This window comes from Mesoplodon bidens (assembly GCF_964165515.1).
Source record: "Mesoplodon bidens genome assembly, chromosome: 5".
In the NCBI taxonomy this organism is placed as follows: Eukaryota; Metazoa; Chordata; class Mammalia; order Artiodactyla; family Ziphiidae; genus Mesoplodon; species Mesoplodon bidens.
The window spans coordinates 99,861,886-99,877,830 of NC_138161.1; the positions used below are offsets into that span (position 1 = coordinate 99,861,886).

At 42.6% G+C, this 15,945-nt stretch overlaps 1 protein-coding gene across 6 annotated transcripts in view; it reads right to left on the reverse strand.

Moving 5' to 3' along the window:
* The window catches only part of ABCC5 (ATP binding cassette subfamily C member 5), a 108,088-nt gene that overhangs the window by 80,392 nt on the left and 11,751 nt on the right, over nucleotides 1-15,945 (reverse strand). For 2 of the 6 annotated variants that reach the window (XM_081234780.1, XM_081234783.1), the window contains exon 2: nucleotides 5,572-5,755. In XM_081234780.1, the coding sequence (XP_081090906.1) occupies nucleotides 5,572-5,700 (129 nt within the window). In that variant the 5' untranslated portion in view covers nucleotides 5,701-5,755. Of the gene's footprint in view, nucleotides 1-5,571; nucleotides 5,756-5,907; nucleotides 6,238-6,528; nucleotides 6,551-7,099; nucleotides 7,248-9,003; nucleotides 9,095-15,945 lie in introns of those variants that run through there. The other 4 variants (XM_081234777.1, XM_081234778.1, XM_081234781.1 and 1 more) reach the window with 4 other exon arrangements.

Here is a 15,945-nt window from a genome sequence, read left to right on the forward strand (position 1 = left end):
AACGTGAATGATTAGAGCAATTTTCCCAAAGAGTATTCCAAAACATTTGGTCACAATATTAAGAAACAGGCAAACTGTGTACTCTGCAACTTTGCTTACAGCTTGAGAGAAAAAAAAATCACCCTCATGTTTAAAATGAGAATTTAATCCCTGATGCTTTGCTTCTGACTTCTGTTTGACAGTTTTATGTGTCCATGTTAACTGGACCTATTGAAGGCTAATGGTGGTGAATAAAACCTTGTTTTCCAATTAAGAGCCACAGATGATGTATCCTTATCTTTTGTTACTTTGGGAGGTACTGTTTTTTTTATTTCTGATGGATAACAGACATGCCTGGCGTCTGGGAGGTCCCATCCCAGATTTCATCTCTAACAACTAATATGGAAACAATTGTTATGATCAAGAGACACGAAACTGTAATCTCTACCCAATTATCTACTTACATTCCTTTTTTAAAATTAATTAATTTTTATTCATTTTATTTTTGGCTGCATTGGGTCTTCATTGCTGTGTGCAGGCTTTCTCTAGTTGCAGTGAGTGGGGGCTACTTTTCATTGCGGTGCGCACGCTTCTCATTGTGGTGGCTTCTCTTGTTGTGGAGCACAGGCTCTAGGCACCCGGGCTTCAGTAGTTGTGGCATGCGGGCTCAGTAGTTGTGGCTCACGGGCTCTAGAGCACAGGCTCAGTAGTTGTGGCGCACGGGCTTAGTTGTTCCACGGCACGTGGGATCTTCCCGGATCAGGGCTTGAACCCGTGTCCCCTGCATTGGCAGGCGGATTCTTAACTGCTGTGCCACCAGGGAAGTCCCTCTACTTACATTCTTTTTTTTTTTTTTTTTTTTTTCTGGTACGCGGGCCTCTCACTGCCGTGGCCTCTCCCGTCGCGGAGCACAGGCTCCAGGAGCGCAGGCTCAGCGGCCATGGCTCACGGGCCCAGCCGCTCTGCAGCATGTGGGATCCTCCTGGACCGGGGCACGAACCCGTGTCTCCTGCATCGGCAGGTGGACTCTCAACCACTGCGCCACCAGGGAAGCCCTACTTACATTCTTAAAAACGGTATGCTTATACAGCCATTCTACTTCCCAAATACTTAAATTATCCATTTGTAAACTATCGCTGAACCAGAAATTTGTCATCTTGCTGATTTCCTCTATTAGCAAACTGCTTTATGAAACAAGTTCAAGATATATTTATATCTAAGATTCTGGATTTTTTTTTTTTTTTTTTTTTGCGTTACATGGGCCTCTCACTGTTGTGGCCTCTCCCGTTGCGGAGCACAGGCTCCGGATGCGCAGGCTCAACAGCCATGGCTCACGGGCCCAGCTGCTCCGCGGCATGTGGGATCTTCCCGGACCGGGGCACGAACCCGTGTCCCCTGCATCGGCAGGCGGACTCTCAACCACTGCGCCACCAGGGAAGCCCAGATTCTGGATTTTGACAGGTAATATGCAAGAAGATTCTAGGTGGTATGTGAACTTTTAAAAACACTTGATATTGGGCTTCCCTGGTGGCGCAGTGGTTGAGAGTCTGCCTGCCGATGCAGGGGACACGGGTTCATGCCCCGGTCCGGGAAGATCCCACATGCCGCGGAGCGGCTGGGCCCGTGAGCCATGGCCGCTGGGTCTGCGCGTCAGGAGCCTGCGCTCCGCAACGGGAGAGGCCACAACAGTGAGAGGCCCGCGTACTGCAAAAAAACAACAACAACAACAAAAAACACTTGATATTTACACATTCCTTTTAACGTGTGTAAAAAATAGGTTGCATAAACCTATGATTCTATTGCTTAGGTCAAGGCTGAGCAAAAAAAAAAAAAAAAAAGCCAGTATATTAAAAGAATTAAGGACTTTCCTGGCGGTCCAGTGGTTAGGACTTCACCTTCCAATGCAGGGCGTGCAGGTTCGATCCCTGGTTGGGGAGCTAAGATCCCACATGCCTCGCGGCCAAAAAACCAAAACATAGCACAGAAGCAATATTGTAACAAATTCAATAAAGACTTTAAAAGGGCCCACATCAAAAAAAAAAATCTAAAAGAAATAGTTTAAGTAAAAAAAAAAAAAAAAGTTCAGAGGGTACAGGATATTGTAAAAAACAGGAAAATAGTACTCAAATATAAAAGTTTAGGAAACATCAAAGAATAATGAAAATGAAACTCATGTGGACTGCCCAGATTTTATACAAGTGGTTGGTATCAGCCTCCTGTTTCTTCAAGAAGAGGCTCAGCCACACAAAGGAAACTTGCTGTCTGGTGCCTGACTTAATAATTTAGGGGACAAAAGGCACAACAGTGACTCAATTTCCAGTTCTTCTCCACCCACAGAGGAAAAGTTTGTTCCCACTGCACACCCTAATGTCAGTTCTGCTCTAACCAACTGGACAGGGTCTCTGTCGCCAGAAATTTCACAGGGCCACACACTACCTTCCCAGGTTCCATCTCTTCCTGCTCTACGAGCTACCCATGGGCAAGCTTGCTCACTCCTAAGGCTCCATCTACATGGATGCACCAATGACTCCAAACCTTGTCCCTGCTCAACTCCTTGCCTATGCTCTAATTATCTACTAATCATCTCATGTGGATGCACTTCAAATTCCACATGTTCAAAAGCAAACTCACTCTTACCTCCTCTCCTTCCTTCTCTTCCCATGTGTCTATCAATAGTTTTAAATCCTTACCATGAATCCCAGGCACCCCAATGTTTCCCTCCCCTTCCAGAGATGCCCCCAAATCTCTCCCCTCTCCTCCATCCTCACTATTATTCTTGGACACAGACCCCTGGCCTCTTTCACATGGGCTGGCACAGGAGCCTCCAGATTGTTCCCTGCATTTTGTCTCTCTCTTTCTCTCATACAGGTTTTTCCTATACTACCTCAAAACTAATCTTCCTAAGATAAAAATCAAGTCTTAAAAATCTCAGCTCAACTGCATTAGCCATTAGGTAATGCAAATTAAAACTACAATGAGATATCAGACATACCTATCAGAATGGCTAAAATAAAATTAAAAACACCAAATATTGGCAAGAATGCAGAGAAATTGGATCACTCATACATTGCTGGTGGGAATGTAAAATTATACAGCCACTCTGGAAAAGAGTATTGAAGTTTCTGATAAAACTAAACATGCACTTACCATATGACCCAGCAATTACATTCCTGGGAATTTACCCAGAGAAATGGAAATTTTATTCACACAAAATCCTATACACAAATGGTTCAGAGCAGCTTTTTTTGTAATAGCTACAAACTAGAAATAACCCAAATGTCCTTCAACAGATGAATGGTTAAACAAACTGTGGTCTACCTATAACATGGAAAATTACAATTAAAAGGAAAGAACTATTGATACACACAACAAATTAGATGGATCTCAAAGGGAATTAGGCTGAGTGAAAAAAATTCAATGTCAAAAGGTTACGTACTCTATGATTCCATTTGTACAGCATTCTTAAAATGGCAAAATTACAGAGATGGAGAACAGATAAGTGGTTGCCAAAGACTGGGGGAGAGACCGGGACTTCCCTGGTGGCGCAGTAGTTAAGAATCCACCTGCCAATGCAGGGAACATGGGTTCGAGCCCCGGTCGGGAAGATCCCACATGCCGTGGAGCAACTAAGCCTGTGCACCACAACTACTGAGCCTGCTCTCTAGAGCCTGCAAGCCACAACTACTGAGCCCGCGTGTCACAACTACTGAAGCCCGCGTGCCTAGAGCCTGTGCTCTGCAACGAGAAGCCACGGCAATAAGAAGCCTGCACACTGCAACAAAGAGTGGCCCCGCTCACTGCAACTGGAGAAAGCCCACACGCAGCAACAAAGACCCAATGCAGCCAAAAATAAATAAATAAATAAATAAATAAATAAATAAATTTATTTAAAAAAAAAGATTGGGGGAGAGGACAAGGGAGGTGGCTGTGCCTCTAAAAAGGGAGCATGAGAGATTCTTTAGGTGGAGCTGATTTGTATCTGCATGAGAGATTCTTTAGGTGGAGCTGATTTGTATCTCTACTGGGGTGCTGGTCATACAGATTTACATATGTGGAAAAACTGCATAGACTATACACACACAAATGAGTGCACGTGAAACTGGTGAATCTTAATAAGGTGGCTGGATGGTATCCATGTCAATCAATATCCTGTTGTGATATTATACTATAGCATGCAAGAAGTTACCACTGGGGGAAGCTAGATAAAGTATGTATGGGATCTCTCTGTATTATTTTTTACAACTGCATGTGGATCTACAATTATCTCAAAATAAAAAAGTTAAAAGAAAAAAATCCTCTCAATAGCTTCCAATAGTTCCCCAACACCCATAGTAAATGATTCCTTAGCATGGCGTGCAGAGCTTTCTCACATACATCCTATGCTCTAGACAACTAGCTCTAAGACCTAACACTTTTTGAGCACAGGCTATGTGGCAGGCACCATTCTAAGCATTTTATATGTATTAGTTCATTTAATCCTCAAGGGAACTCATGAGTTAGGTTCTACCGTTGATACCATTTTATTCATAAACCACTAAGGCACAGATGACTTAAGCAGCTTGAAAACATCCCCACCTCCTCAGTCTTCAAAGCCCTGCTCCAGTGCTACCTTTGTGACTTTTTCCAGTTTAAGTCCTATACTAACAGTGTCTAGCATTCAAAAGATACCCGATACGTGTTTAATTAACATAAGGTTTGGACAAAGGGACAAAGAAAAGGTACAAAACCGGCACCTTAAGGATTTGATACTGATTACATTGAATCTATGTTTCCCCAAAGTTAAGCTCGAATGGGAAAGCACTGTATAATATACAGTAGAAACAGAAAACACCCATCAGTTAGAAAATGTTGATTAATAAGGCAACAGCTTTCAGGTAGCAAAGAGGGACAGGTAATGTCAGGCTAATGAAACTCCAGTGTCAGCTGCAGAGCCATATCTTTCTCCAATTTTCACGGAACAAATAGATGAACACAAACCTCAACTTCCTACCCAGCAACCCCCGTTCTTCCTTATTAGTTACTTCTGCAATTCAAGAAAAGGTATAATTTTTTCCCCAGAATAAAGATATTTCTTCCAGTTTAAAATGTATATTCATTATTTCCCTTGGAGGAAATTAGGTTATTAACTAAAGGCTCCTTTACACTCATGGGTTTACTTGAAAATTTTACTGATTATCCTCCAACGATCTAGAATTGTTCCAAGTACACGCTGAAGTCTGAATGACAATCTCCGAAGGAGTCACCTTTTAAAGGCAGACAACAGAAGCAGAGGGAGAAAACAATTTCAAGTACATGAATGAAGTTTAAATGGTTCATATTCCCTCTGCTCCCTGCCCAGGCCTTCCCTTATCCCACCTGGCATAAACTGTCTTCTCTCAAGCAAAACCTTTTTACAGGAGAACCCAAGGGAAAAAATAGGTGAGAAGCTGAGAGCCAACCTCTCCTCTTTCATAAATAACCATAAATTCTTAACAGTGACCTAAAGCCAATAAAGAAAAAGAAACTTATTTTAAATTAGGCATCTTGTGAAGAGAGAAGGTGTGGTCTAGCACCGCAAGCAGGTAAGAGGGACTCAAGCAAGGCAGTACTGACCGGTTGAGTTCTCTTGTACTTGGAGTCCTCGCGGTCTCGGTGCTGCCCTGAATTGCTGGTTCTCTCCCGTACATTTCTATAACCAGGGCTGGGGATGATATACTCCTTTCTTATGTCAATGTCCTTCATCTTCTCTGAGTGGAGGTGCCAGGGCTCACAGACTCTTGGTTCCACTTGAGAATTTCTGTAATTAAAAATTCATCAGGGACAGGTATTTCCTAAATTGTACTTCGTCATAAGCAAAAGTGCTCTAAAATAGGGGAAAAAAGGACAAAAGCATTAAAGTTTTCTGTCATTATATCTATAAAAATAAATTTTCAAAAATCTTTCAATTACCCTTTAATTTTTTCAAGAAAAAAATTCAGTGATAGAATCAAGAAGAATTCTCTCCTCCCACCTCTAAGGGGGAAAAAGAAAAAAAGATTAAAAAAAAATAAACACAGTGACAGAGACACTCGCCTTCTTCACCTTCAACTATGTTCAATCACGATGTATAGAGCATTTAGATAGGTCTTAAAAAAAAAAAGGCTTTCTGGAAACAATTTAAGTTTGTTCTAAGCATTACAAATCCCACAATTTTAAAACGGATAAATTTTACTAAATGAAAACTTATAAAACACTTATTCTACCAATGATATATCCCATCTCTGTATTTTTATAATTAGGTAATGGGTTAACTGATGCTTTTAAAGCTCTGTGAAGTTACATAGCTAAAACACAAAATAATACTACACTTTACCTTTAAAAACAAATTCCCCTTGGGTTACTGAAAGTGTTCTAAAATTAGATAGTAGTGATGATTGCACAATTCTGTTAATATACTAACCAAACACCACTTTGTATACTTTAAAGCGTGAATTTCATGATACAAAAATATCTCAACAAAGCTGTTATTAAAAAAACAATAACAAAAACAAATTCCCTACCCTGTCCTACTAAGTCTTACCTCGTATCTACCTGAAACTCTGTTCTAAACCCCTGCTAGCCTGGTTATCTCTAATCAATATCTGGTATCAACTCTGGTTACTTCTGAAAAAACAAAACACATGCATACATCTCTAAAACATTTCCCCCACTCTAAGATGGTTCAAAGCTTCCCAGGTACAAGTTGGGAAAACAATTTTCAGACCAGCCTCACTAGAAATTAAAGAATTGTAGCTGTGTTGCCTTTTGAATTCCATAAATTCCTAGCTATCACTGAGACTTAAAAGTACAACAGTACGGATATAATTCTCATAGCTACAATTCATTTTTTAAGGTATCAGAAAAAAAGGAGAACACTTACAAATCCTCTAAATAAAAAGGACTAAATCTCCAGAGACGTGTTTCCAGCACAAAGAAAGCTTTACTTCTTGCCTTTCAGGGGTCTGGCTCAAGTACCCTGAGTTGATACTGCTAAGTTACTTATCTTCAAAGAAAAAAGTCACCTTGTCCAATGACAAACTGCACCATAAAGAGCACCAGCTTACAACCAAGAACACAGCAATCACGTCACTGAGACCACAGCAAGCCTAAACTATAAACAGACCTGGCATCTGCCAGTGTCCCCAATGTCGGGCTGCAGCTGCAGATCAGAATAATCCTTCTTACAGGGATCACTGAAGTCCAACCTTCCCCTCCAAAGGTTCCCCAGCCTAGGTGATTATCTGGAAAGCAGAAAAGATTAGTCCTATTTTGAAAAAAGGCAAGTGGAGGGGAGGCAGTTTGAAAGGGAAGTGGCCAAAGTATTGTAACTCACTCACAATATCAAATGCCATGTCAGGAAGAACACAAAGATCATCTCAATTGTCTAAGAATTCATGTAACCTCAGTTTCTTTCAATCACTTTATTCCAAGTTATTCTATGTTGGAAGGGTGTGGGGAGCAATTTCCCATTCCCTCTAACACTCCTGCTTCTTTAATTTCCTGGGGAAAGAGGCACAGCTATGAAAGTAGGCAAGCCTTGTGCAGGGACAAAGCTAGTATCTCCTGGCCTTGAACAGATGGATTCCAGCTTCTGTAGATCAGGGATATAAGACATGGCAGCCCACATGGAGGCCAGCCAAGAGCTAGGAAGTCCAATGGGTCTGGGGAACAAGGCCCAAATCTGAAGAAAACAGTTAAGGAAAGATCACTAGCTAGACTTTTTAGGGATACCTTTCGTATTTCTCTCTTTTCTTCTTTCTGTTCTCCCTTAAAGTTGTTTAAAAGTCTTTTTTAAAATGCTAACTTGCTCCAACTATGAAGAGATGGAAAAGGGAAGGTATTTTTATTTTTGAGTCAGAGCTGAACGATGGCACTAGCAGAATATTCAAAGTGGGAGAACCCAGAGAGGTGCTCAGCGCAGAGGCCACTTGGTCAGCTGCCTTTTTTTTTTTTAACCAAAACTCTCTTTCCAGTGATAAAAGTGTAGACGTTCTCCTGCACGATGATGCAGTCGAAACGGCATGGGGGGAGGGGGCTGCACAGGATTACAAGGACTGTAAATAGCCAGGCTGGTGTTTCCAAATTGCCTTCATTACAACATTCCTTAGGTTTCCAACACCTCAGGAATCTGGTTCCAAGCCCTGCAGCTACACAAAAAGACCTGAAGCTACAAGGATATGTATTTACCACCCCCTTGATATCCACTTGCTGTGCCCCAGCCTTCTGCACCTTTCACTTACTCACGCTGGAGACCCCAGAATGACCTATTCATCTTCTCCTTCAAAACCTTCTGAAACTTTGCCAGTCTTTCCTGTGCCCATCTGCCTCCTGCCTCCCCACGTCCGTGCAGAAACCAAACGACCCCTATGTTTTAAATACAAAGCACCATGCAGCTCTGTGTGGCGGATGGGGAAAGGGCACTAATGACAGTCAAGAGATCTAGATTCCATTCCGGACTCTGCCAAGTGTTTGCTGTGCGTGCTTCTGTCACGAACCTCCATCTACCCATTCGCCAAAACGAGAGGTTGGCTTCTGAGGTCGCTGGCAGTTCAGTCTCCTCTGTGGGGATTGAGCGGGGGTGCCCCAAGCCGCCTCCCTACAACCTTGAGGATGGGGGCTTCTCTCAGGCCAGCTTCGCCTGGGATGCCGGGGCCCTAGGGCGTTCCCGCGGCCAGTTCGGGCCCGCAGAGGCGATAGCTACCCACACCCACGGGCCGCGGGCGCAGCACCCCCTGGTGGCGTTAGCCGGGAATGTGGCCGGCAACCCCGACCACTCATCCCACCCTACCTGCCTTCCGACGCCAGGACCTCACCACCTCACCACCAGCCCTCAGAGGTCAAGTCCCGAGAAGGAGGCGGCGGCGGGAGACTACAGGGAAGCCTGGCCCCGTTTCTCAGGTCTCCGGCTTCCCCCGACCTGCTCGCATCCTCGATCGCAGTCCCCCACCTCCGGACGAAACACACGGGAGATAATCCCCGCGACAACCCGAGGGAGAAGGATGGGGTACGGCGATCGCCGCTACCTACCAGTGCCCCAGCTCCAAAACGACCGCGTCGGCCATTCGACCACGCTCCCGAGCATCAGCCCCGGAGCAAAACAAGCCTTTATAGCGGCATTGGCCGCCAGACTGCGCAGGCGTGCTGCACAAAGAATTCCCAAGACTGAAGGGAATTGTAGTCCCCCTTCCAGGAGCGCAAGGCTCGATTCCCGGCAAAGAACTATATTTCCCAGAAGCACCGTAGAAGCCCTGGAGGAGGTGCAAGTCGCTCCTCCCTTCCACCGCGCTCCAGGCTCTGCACCATCCTTCCCAGAGATTCTGCGATCCTGTCTGGAATCTTCTCTGAGGCCCCGTGTTCCAGTGGGTGGCCGGGAGGGTTGACAGCAGCCCTCTGTGGGCGGGCAGCACAGTCAGTGTTTGTAGGCAGGGCGGTCACGGCGGTGCTTGGCCGTTTATGCACCGGAAAGCACTGTGAAGGTCATCGTAGCCTCTATGTCCTCGCGACCAGCCAGCCCCACATCTTATGTGTGGCCCTTCACGTTTTACTACTGCTTGCTCACGACTCTGCGCTATCACCTTTCTCCTTTTAATCCCACTGCACATCACATAATGTTATGCTGCCTGGTTCTAGCAAATAAGGGGCAGGATCACAGTTTTTAGAGTGGCAAGAGCCTTAGAAATGGCATGTCAATTCATCCCTTTCTTTTTATAAATGAAACTGAGGTTTCCAAAGAGACTGATCACTTTATTTCTCTTGGTGTTTCATCTGTATCTTCAACATGATCATAACATAAATAACTACTGTGTTGAGTGCCTACCTGTTCTGTATCTGGTGCTTTACACGCTTATTTTTTAAAGTCTCCATATCAACCCTATGTATAGGTATTATGATTATCCATTCCAAAGATTAAAAAAAAAAAAGTAAGGAAAGTGACTTCTACCTTTATACAGCTAGCTAGTATGAAACACAAATGGAGGGAATTCCCTGGTGGTCCAGTAGTTAAGTCTCTGCGCTTTCACAGCTGAGAGTGCAGGTTCAATACCTGGTCAGGGTACTGAGAACTGAGATTCCACAAGCCCCATGGCACAGCCAAAAAAAAAAAAAGCACACCAATGTACCATAAAGCTGAAGTAATTAATACAGTGTTCTTACACAAGGATGGATTACTATACCTATGCAATAAAGAGCCTAGAAACAGACTCATTCATACATGTAAACTTGATCTGTAACAGAGAAAACATTAGAAATCAGTAGAAGAAGAAAGAAGATTCTATGAATAGCTCTGGAACCATTGGTTATCCATATTTTTTAAAACTCAGGGATTACTACTTCATACCACACAGAAAAATCAATTTCACGTAGATTAAAGGCCTGTGAAAGGGAAAACTTTCAAACATTTAGAAGAAAATGTGAAAGATCTATGTGAACTTAGGAGTAGAAAAGAACTTCTTAAACAAGATACAGAAACAAATTAATAAAGGGAAGTTTGATAAATTTGTACTATATTAAAATTTAAACTTCTATATAAGATGCCATAGAGTACAAAGATAAACCACAAATTATAACTGACAAAGTTTTTAATACAGAATATACAGATAATTTCTACAACTCAATAAGAAATGGTAAATAACTTAATAGGAAAATTGGCAAATGACGTGAACAGACAGTTCACAAAAAAGAAAACTCAAGCAGCCACTCAAAGATGAAGAGACACCCAGGGAGATTAGCTCAAGATGGTGAAGTAGAAGGACGTGAGCTCACCCTTTCTTAAGTAAACACCAGAATCACAACCAACTGCTGAACAGCCATAGACAAAAAAAAGCTGGAACCTACCAAAAAAGATACTCTACATCCAAAGGCAAAGAAGAAGCCACAGCAAGGTGGTAGGAGGGGCGAAATCAGGATAAAATCAAATCCCATACCCATCAGGTGGGTGACCCACAAACTGGAAAACAATTATACCACAGAAGTTATCCCACTGGAGTGAAAGTTCTGAGCCCCACATCAGGCTTCTCAGCCTGGGGGTCTGGCGAGGGGAGGAGGAGCCCCCAGAGAATTTAGCTTTGAAGGCCAGCGGGGTTTTTTTTTTTAATAAATTTATATTTTTTATTTTATTTATTTTTGGCTGCATCGGGTCTTCCTTGCTGCGCGCAGGTTTTCTCTAGTTGCGGCGAGAAGGGGCTACTCTTCGTGTGGTGCGCAGGCTTCTCACTGCGGTGGCTTCTCTTGTTGCGGAACGTGGGCTCTAGGCGCGCAGGCTTCAGTAGTTGCGGCTCGAGGGCTCTAGAGCGCAGGCTCAGTAGTCGTGGTGCACAGGCTTAGTTGCTCCCCGGCATGTGGGATCTTCCTGGACCAGGGCTCAAACCCGTGTCCCCTGCATTGGCAGGCAGATTCTTAACCACTGCACTACCAGGGAAGCCCCACATGTGTGTTTAAAAATGTAAAGCCAGGCTTGGGCATGATCAACAACAAGTTCGAGGTGTAATTACTTCTGGTGTTGGAAGGAGGAGAAGAAGATCAGAGAAGGATACACAAAGGGCTTCATCTGTTTCTGTAATATTTTATTTCTTTAAGAAATGACTTTGGGCTTCCCTGGTGTGCAGTGGTTAAGAATCCGCCTGCCAATGCAGGGGACACGGGTTCGAGCCCTGGTCCAGAAAGATCCCACAGGCCAGGGAGCAACTAAGCCTGTGTGCCACGACTACTGAGCCTGCGCTCTAGAGCCCACGAGCCACAACTACTGAGCCCGTGATCCTAGAGCCCGTGCTCCGCAACAAGAGAAGCCACCGCAATGAGAAGCCCACGCGCCGTAACAAAGAGTAGCCCCCACTCGCTGCAACTAGAGAAAGCCCGCACGCAGCAACGAAGACCCAACGCAGCCAAAAATAAATAAAATAAATAAATTAAAAAAAAAAACAGATACACACTACAATATATAAAATAGATAAACAACAAGGACATACTATATAGCACAGGCAACTATATTCAACATCTTGTAATAATCTATAATGGAAAAGAATCTGAAAAAGAACAAATATATATATTATATATATTATATGCATATATATATATATATATAGCTGAATCACTTTGCTGTACAACAGAAACTAACACAACATTGTAAATCAACTATACATCAATTTGTAAAAACGACTTATAAATGTTAAAATTTAACAAAGCTTGGCAGTGGGTACACAGGTGCTTCTAAAATCATTTGCTGTACTTTTGGGTAGCCTTTAAGTATTTCATAATAAAAAAGTTTTAGTATCATAGGAACAAACCATTTCTCCTCTCAGTGGGGATATGTTCAATTTAAAAGAAAAATCTTGGGCTTCCCTGGTGGCGCAGTGGTTGAGAGTCCGCCTGCCGATGCAGGGGACATGGGTTCGTGCCCCAGTCCGGGAAGATCCCACATGCCGTGGAGCAGCTGGGCCCGTGAGCCATGGCCGCTGAGCCTGCGCGTCCGGAGCCTGTGCTCCGCAACGGGAGAGGCCACAACAGTGAGAGGCCCGCATACCGCAAAAAAAAAAACAAAAAAAAAACAAACAACAACAAAAACAAAAACAAAAAAAGAAAAATCTTGAGGATTTATATAGATATAGATATATAAATATAGATATAGATATAGATGTATAGATATATATCTACTGAGAATTCCTTAAGCACCTCTGGCCATCTGGTGGGATAAGGAAAACCTTTTTCAGCACACCTCAATCCACCTTTCCAAGGCATACTGGTACTTCCAACCATGCTTCAAACATTGTAGTACCCAAAAGCTGCATATCTGCTACCTTCGTATAAAATAAAAATCTTCAAAAATCTCCCTGAATACTTCAAAAATAGGTTTTTAAAAAATGAATGAGCGGGCTCCCCTGGTGGCGCAGTGCTTGAGAGTCCGCCTGCCGATGCAGGGGATACGGGTTCGTGCCCCGGTCCGGGAGGATCCCACATGCCGCGGAGCGGCTGGGCCCGTGAGCCATGGCCGCTGAGCCTGTGCGTCCGGAGCCTGTGCTCTGCAATGGGAGAGGCCACAACAGTGAGAAGCCCGCGTACCGCAAAAAAAAAAAAAAAAAAAAAAAAAAAAAAAAAAAAATGAATGAGCACTATACAACCCTGGTTCAACATCTCAATACACTATGGTACTACCTCGGCCTGTCCAAGGAACCAAAGAACTACCTCGGCCTGTCCAAGGAACCAAAGGGCCAAAGACTTAACTTATTTACATGGTATTAATTGCAAAGCATCCCCTCCTTGAAGTGTATTTATGTTGTGAAGTGTTTTGGGTTGGAGGCTGATATTCTCCAACCTTCAGGCAAGGGGCTAGAGAATCTATGTTGCAATGCAGAATTGTTAAATATATTTATGTTGTATAAGGTACTCAATATAGTCCTTTGTTCAATATTTGATAGAGATACAATGGAGCTAAAACAGACAAGTTTCCTGCCCTCATGGGGTTTAGAGTCCTGGATAAACATTAATCCAAATTTAAACTATAACTGGTATGTACCAGAAAAGAAAGGTTAGTGTTACATCTGAAGAACAGTAGGAGTTAGCGAGGTGAAGATGGTGGAAGTGAGCAGAGGAGAGAGCTCTCCAAGCAGAGGGAACAACAAAGGCCAGGTGGTGGGAGAAGGAAGGGAAGGTCTCCAAAGGTAGACCATGTTACAGGTCTTTAGAGTAAGAGCAAAAATCAACCATCGCAAGGTTTTAAAAGGTGAATGGGTTAAGCGTTGAGAAATCAAATTTACATTTTGAAAACTTCCCTGAGGCTGGCAGACTGGAGAAAATTAGAGACAGCTAGAAGGGAAGAGAAGAGTCAAGCTAGGAGTGACTATCATCATCCAGGATGGTGGCTTGGACTAGAACTGTGGTGGAAAAGATGGAGAGAAGTAGGTGGACTCATGAAACATTTAAGAGGTCAAATGGACAAACGTTGATGGATTAGATACTGTGGGATGAGAAAGAGAGGTGTCATGGGTACCAGCTTTGCTTCTGGTTGCAGAACTGGATGGACGGTGGTCCCGTTCCTTGATATAAGCAATGCTCTACTCCAGCAGCCCCCCGACACCCTCCTCTACCCAGCTGGTCAGGAGCTCATGTCAAGTGTGATCACCCCACATCTGCTGTGGCACTCCTGAATTCTTCTGCCAGTTATAAAAACAAAACTTCACTTTTGCAGATCAATTTTGCAATGAAAGTCATTTTCATGCAATAAGACTTTTTAAAAAATTAGTTAATAAATGGAATCTTTTATTTAACATCATGGTAACAATATAGTGCAACGGAATAATGCACCTCTTTAATGGTCTCAGGCAAATTAGGAAAGAAGAGAAGAGGATTTAAGATGTAAACAATGCTGAATGAAAGCCAAATGACATCATAGCATGTTATAGACACAAAGGTTTCACAGAATTTTTAATAGAGAATTGCGTGGGAGAAGCTGAGTGTTCACAGAGTACACAGCGGTATAGGCATGTTATGATAAGTCATATCACATATTCACCTTATGAAGGAAAGAATCACACACTCCCCACCTTTGTAGTAATAACCTCCTAAGTTCATTAGCAGTAGGGGTAGTAGTTAGAATGAAATGAAGAATTGCTTTTTAAAAAATGTTTATGAACTATTATATTGAGATGCACTATCAAATTGGCTCAACAAAATAACAGATAGGTGTTCCAAAAACTAGCTCTGTATTATAAAGAGGGAAAAAATGACATCAATTATCTAACTTTAAAAAAACAATATTATGCACTACATTAAATTAGTGTTGTGTTGATTCTGTAGTCTTGTATGTAATAATTTGTAAATTTATTTTAATTTTATAGTGGTATGAGAACTATAAAGGGTATAAGGACTTTATACATGGTTTTATGAATATACATATTTAAGTAATATTATAATATAAATAATTTCGGTCAACATCAGGGGTTTAGGAGAATTATTTCCCTTAAAAGAGGTCTGAGACTTATTCAAGTTTGGGAAACATTGGGCTATGAAATTAAACCAAACTTTAGCTTGGTATACAAGACCTGTGATCTGGACCCACGTTATACCACAGCTTCATTTCCTGTCACTCTCCTACTCAAATATGAGGTCCTGATAACACTGTAATTTCCATGTTTTTACTCTAGCTGTTCCCTCCACCCAGAACAATCATCTAAATCTACTCAGCTCAAATAACAAGCAACACAATTTATAGACAGGCCTTGGGATTTTACTCCTCCCAGAATGACAATTAAGGATTACTTACTCAAGCAAACAAAAGAATGCAGTATGTCTAACATCTCTAATGGTAAAATGTGCATGAGGGATTTTCCCTCATTGTGAAGTATCGACTGGGTACCTGTCAGGTCACAGACAAGGGGCAACAGGGTCCCACTAAGCTGGAGAAGACAGAACCAATAGTCCAGCCAAGATGGAGGCTTCTCACTAGAACAGGCCTAGACAAATTGGAAGAGTGGTCACTCCCAGTCATCCCCCAAAGCTTCTCAGGTGTGTTGCTTTATAAACATGGGCTTTTGATCAGAAGAAGAGATAAACAACTTTGGTCTACACTGGTGATAACCTTTCTGGCATGAATATCAGTCCAGGAAAATTTAAAACTGATGCAGGCTGTGTGTATTTTTCACTCAAAATAATTCACTTATTGAATTCCATGAGGGAAAACTATATACTGTTAAAACACAAATTATATACGTTATCGAATGCAAGACGACCAATGAGAAAAATCAACATTGCCCGTCTACTAAAATGTTACTGTCTGAGCATATTTGAGAGGTAACAATACCAAAGAATGTTTTTAAATTCTCATCTTAAAATTAGATCTAGGTGGATAACATATGGCCAGCAGCTGGTAAGCCATTGATCTAAAGGAAAAGAAAGAAAAAAAAGCTTCCTCCTTGAGGCAGTCTAAGTTTATATTGCTCAGGGATTCAGAAACAGCTTGAAATTGGTATCTATTTACCT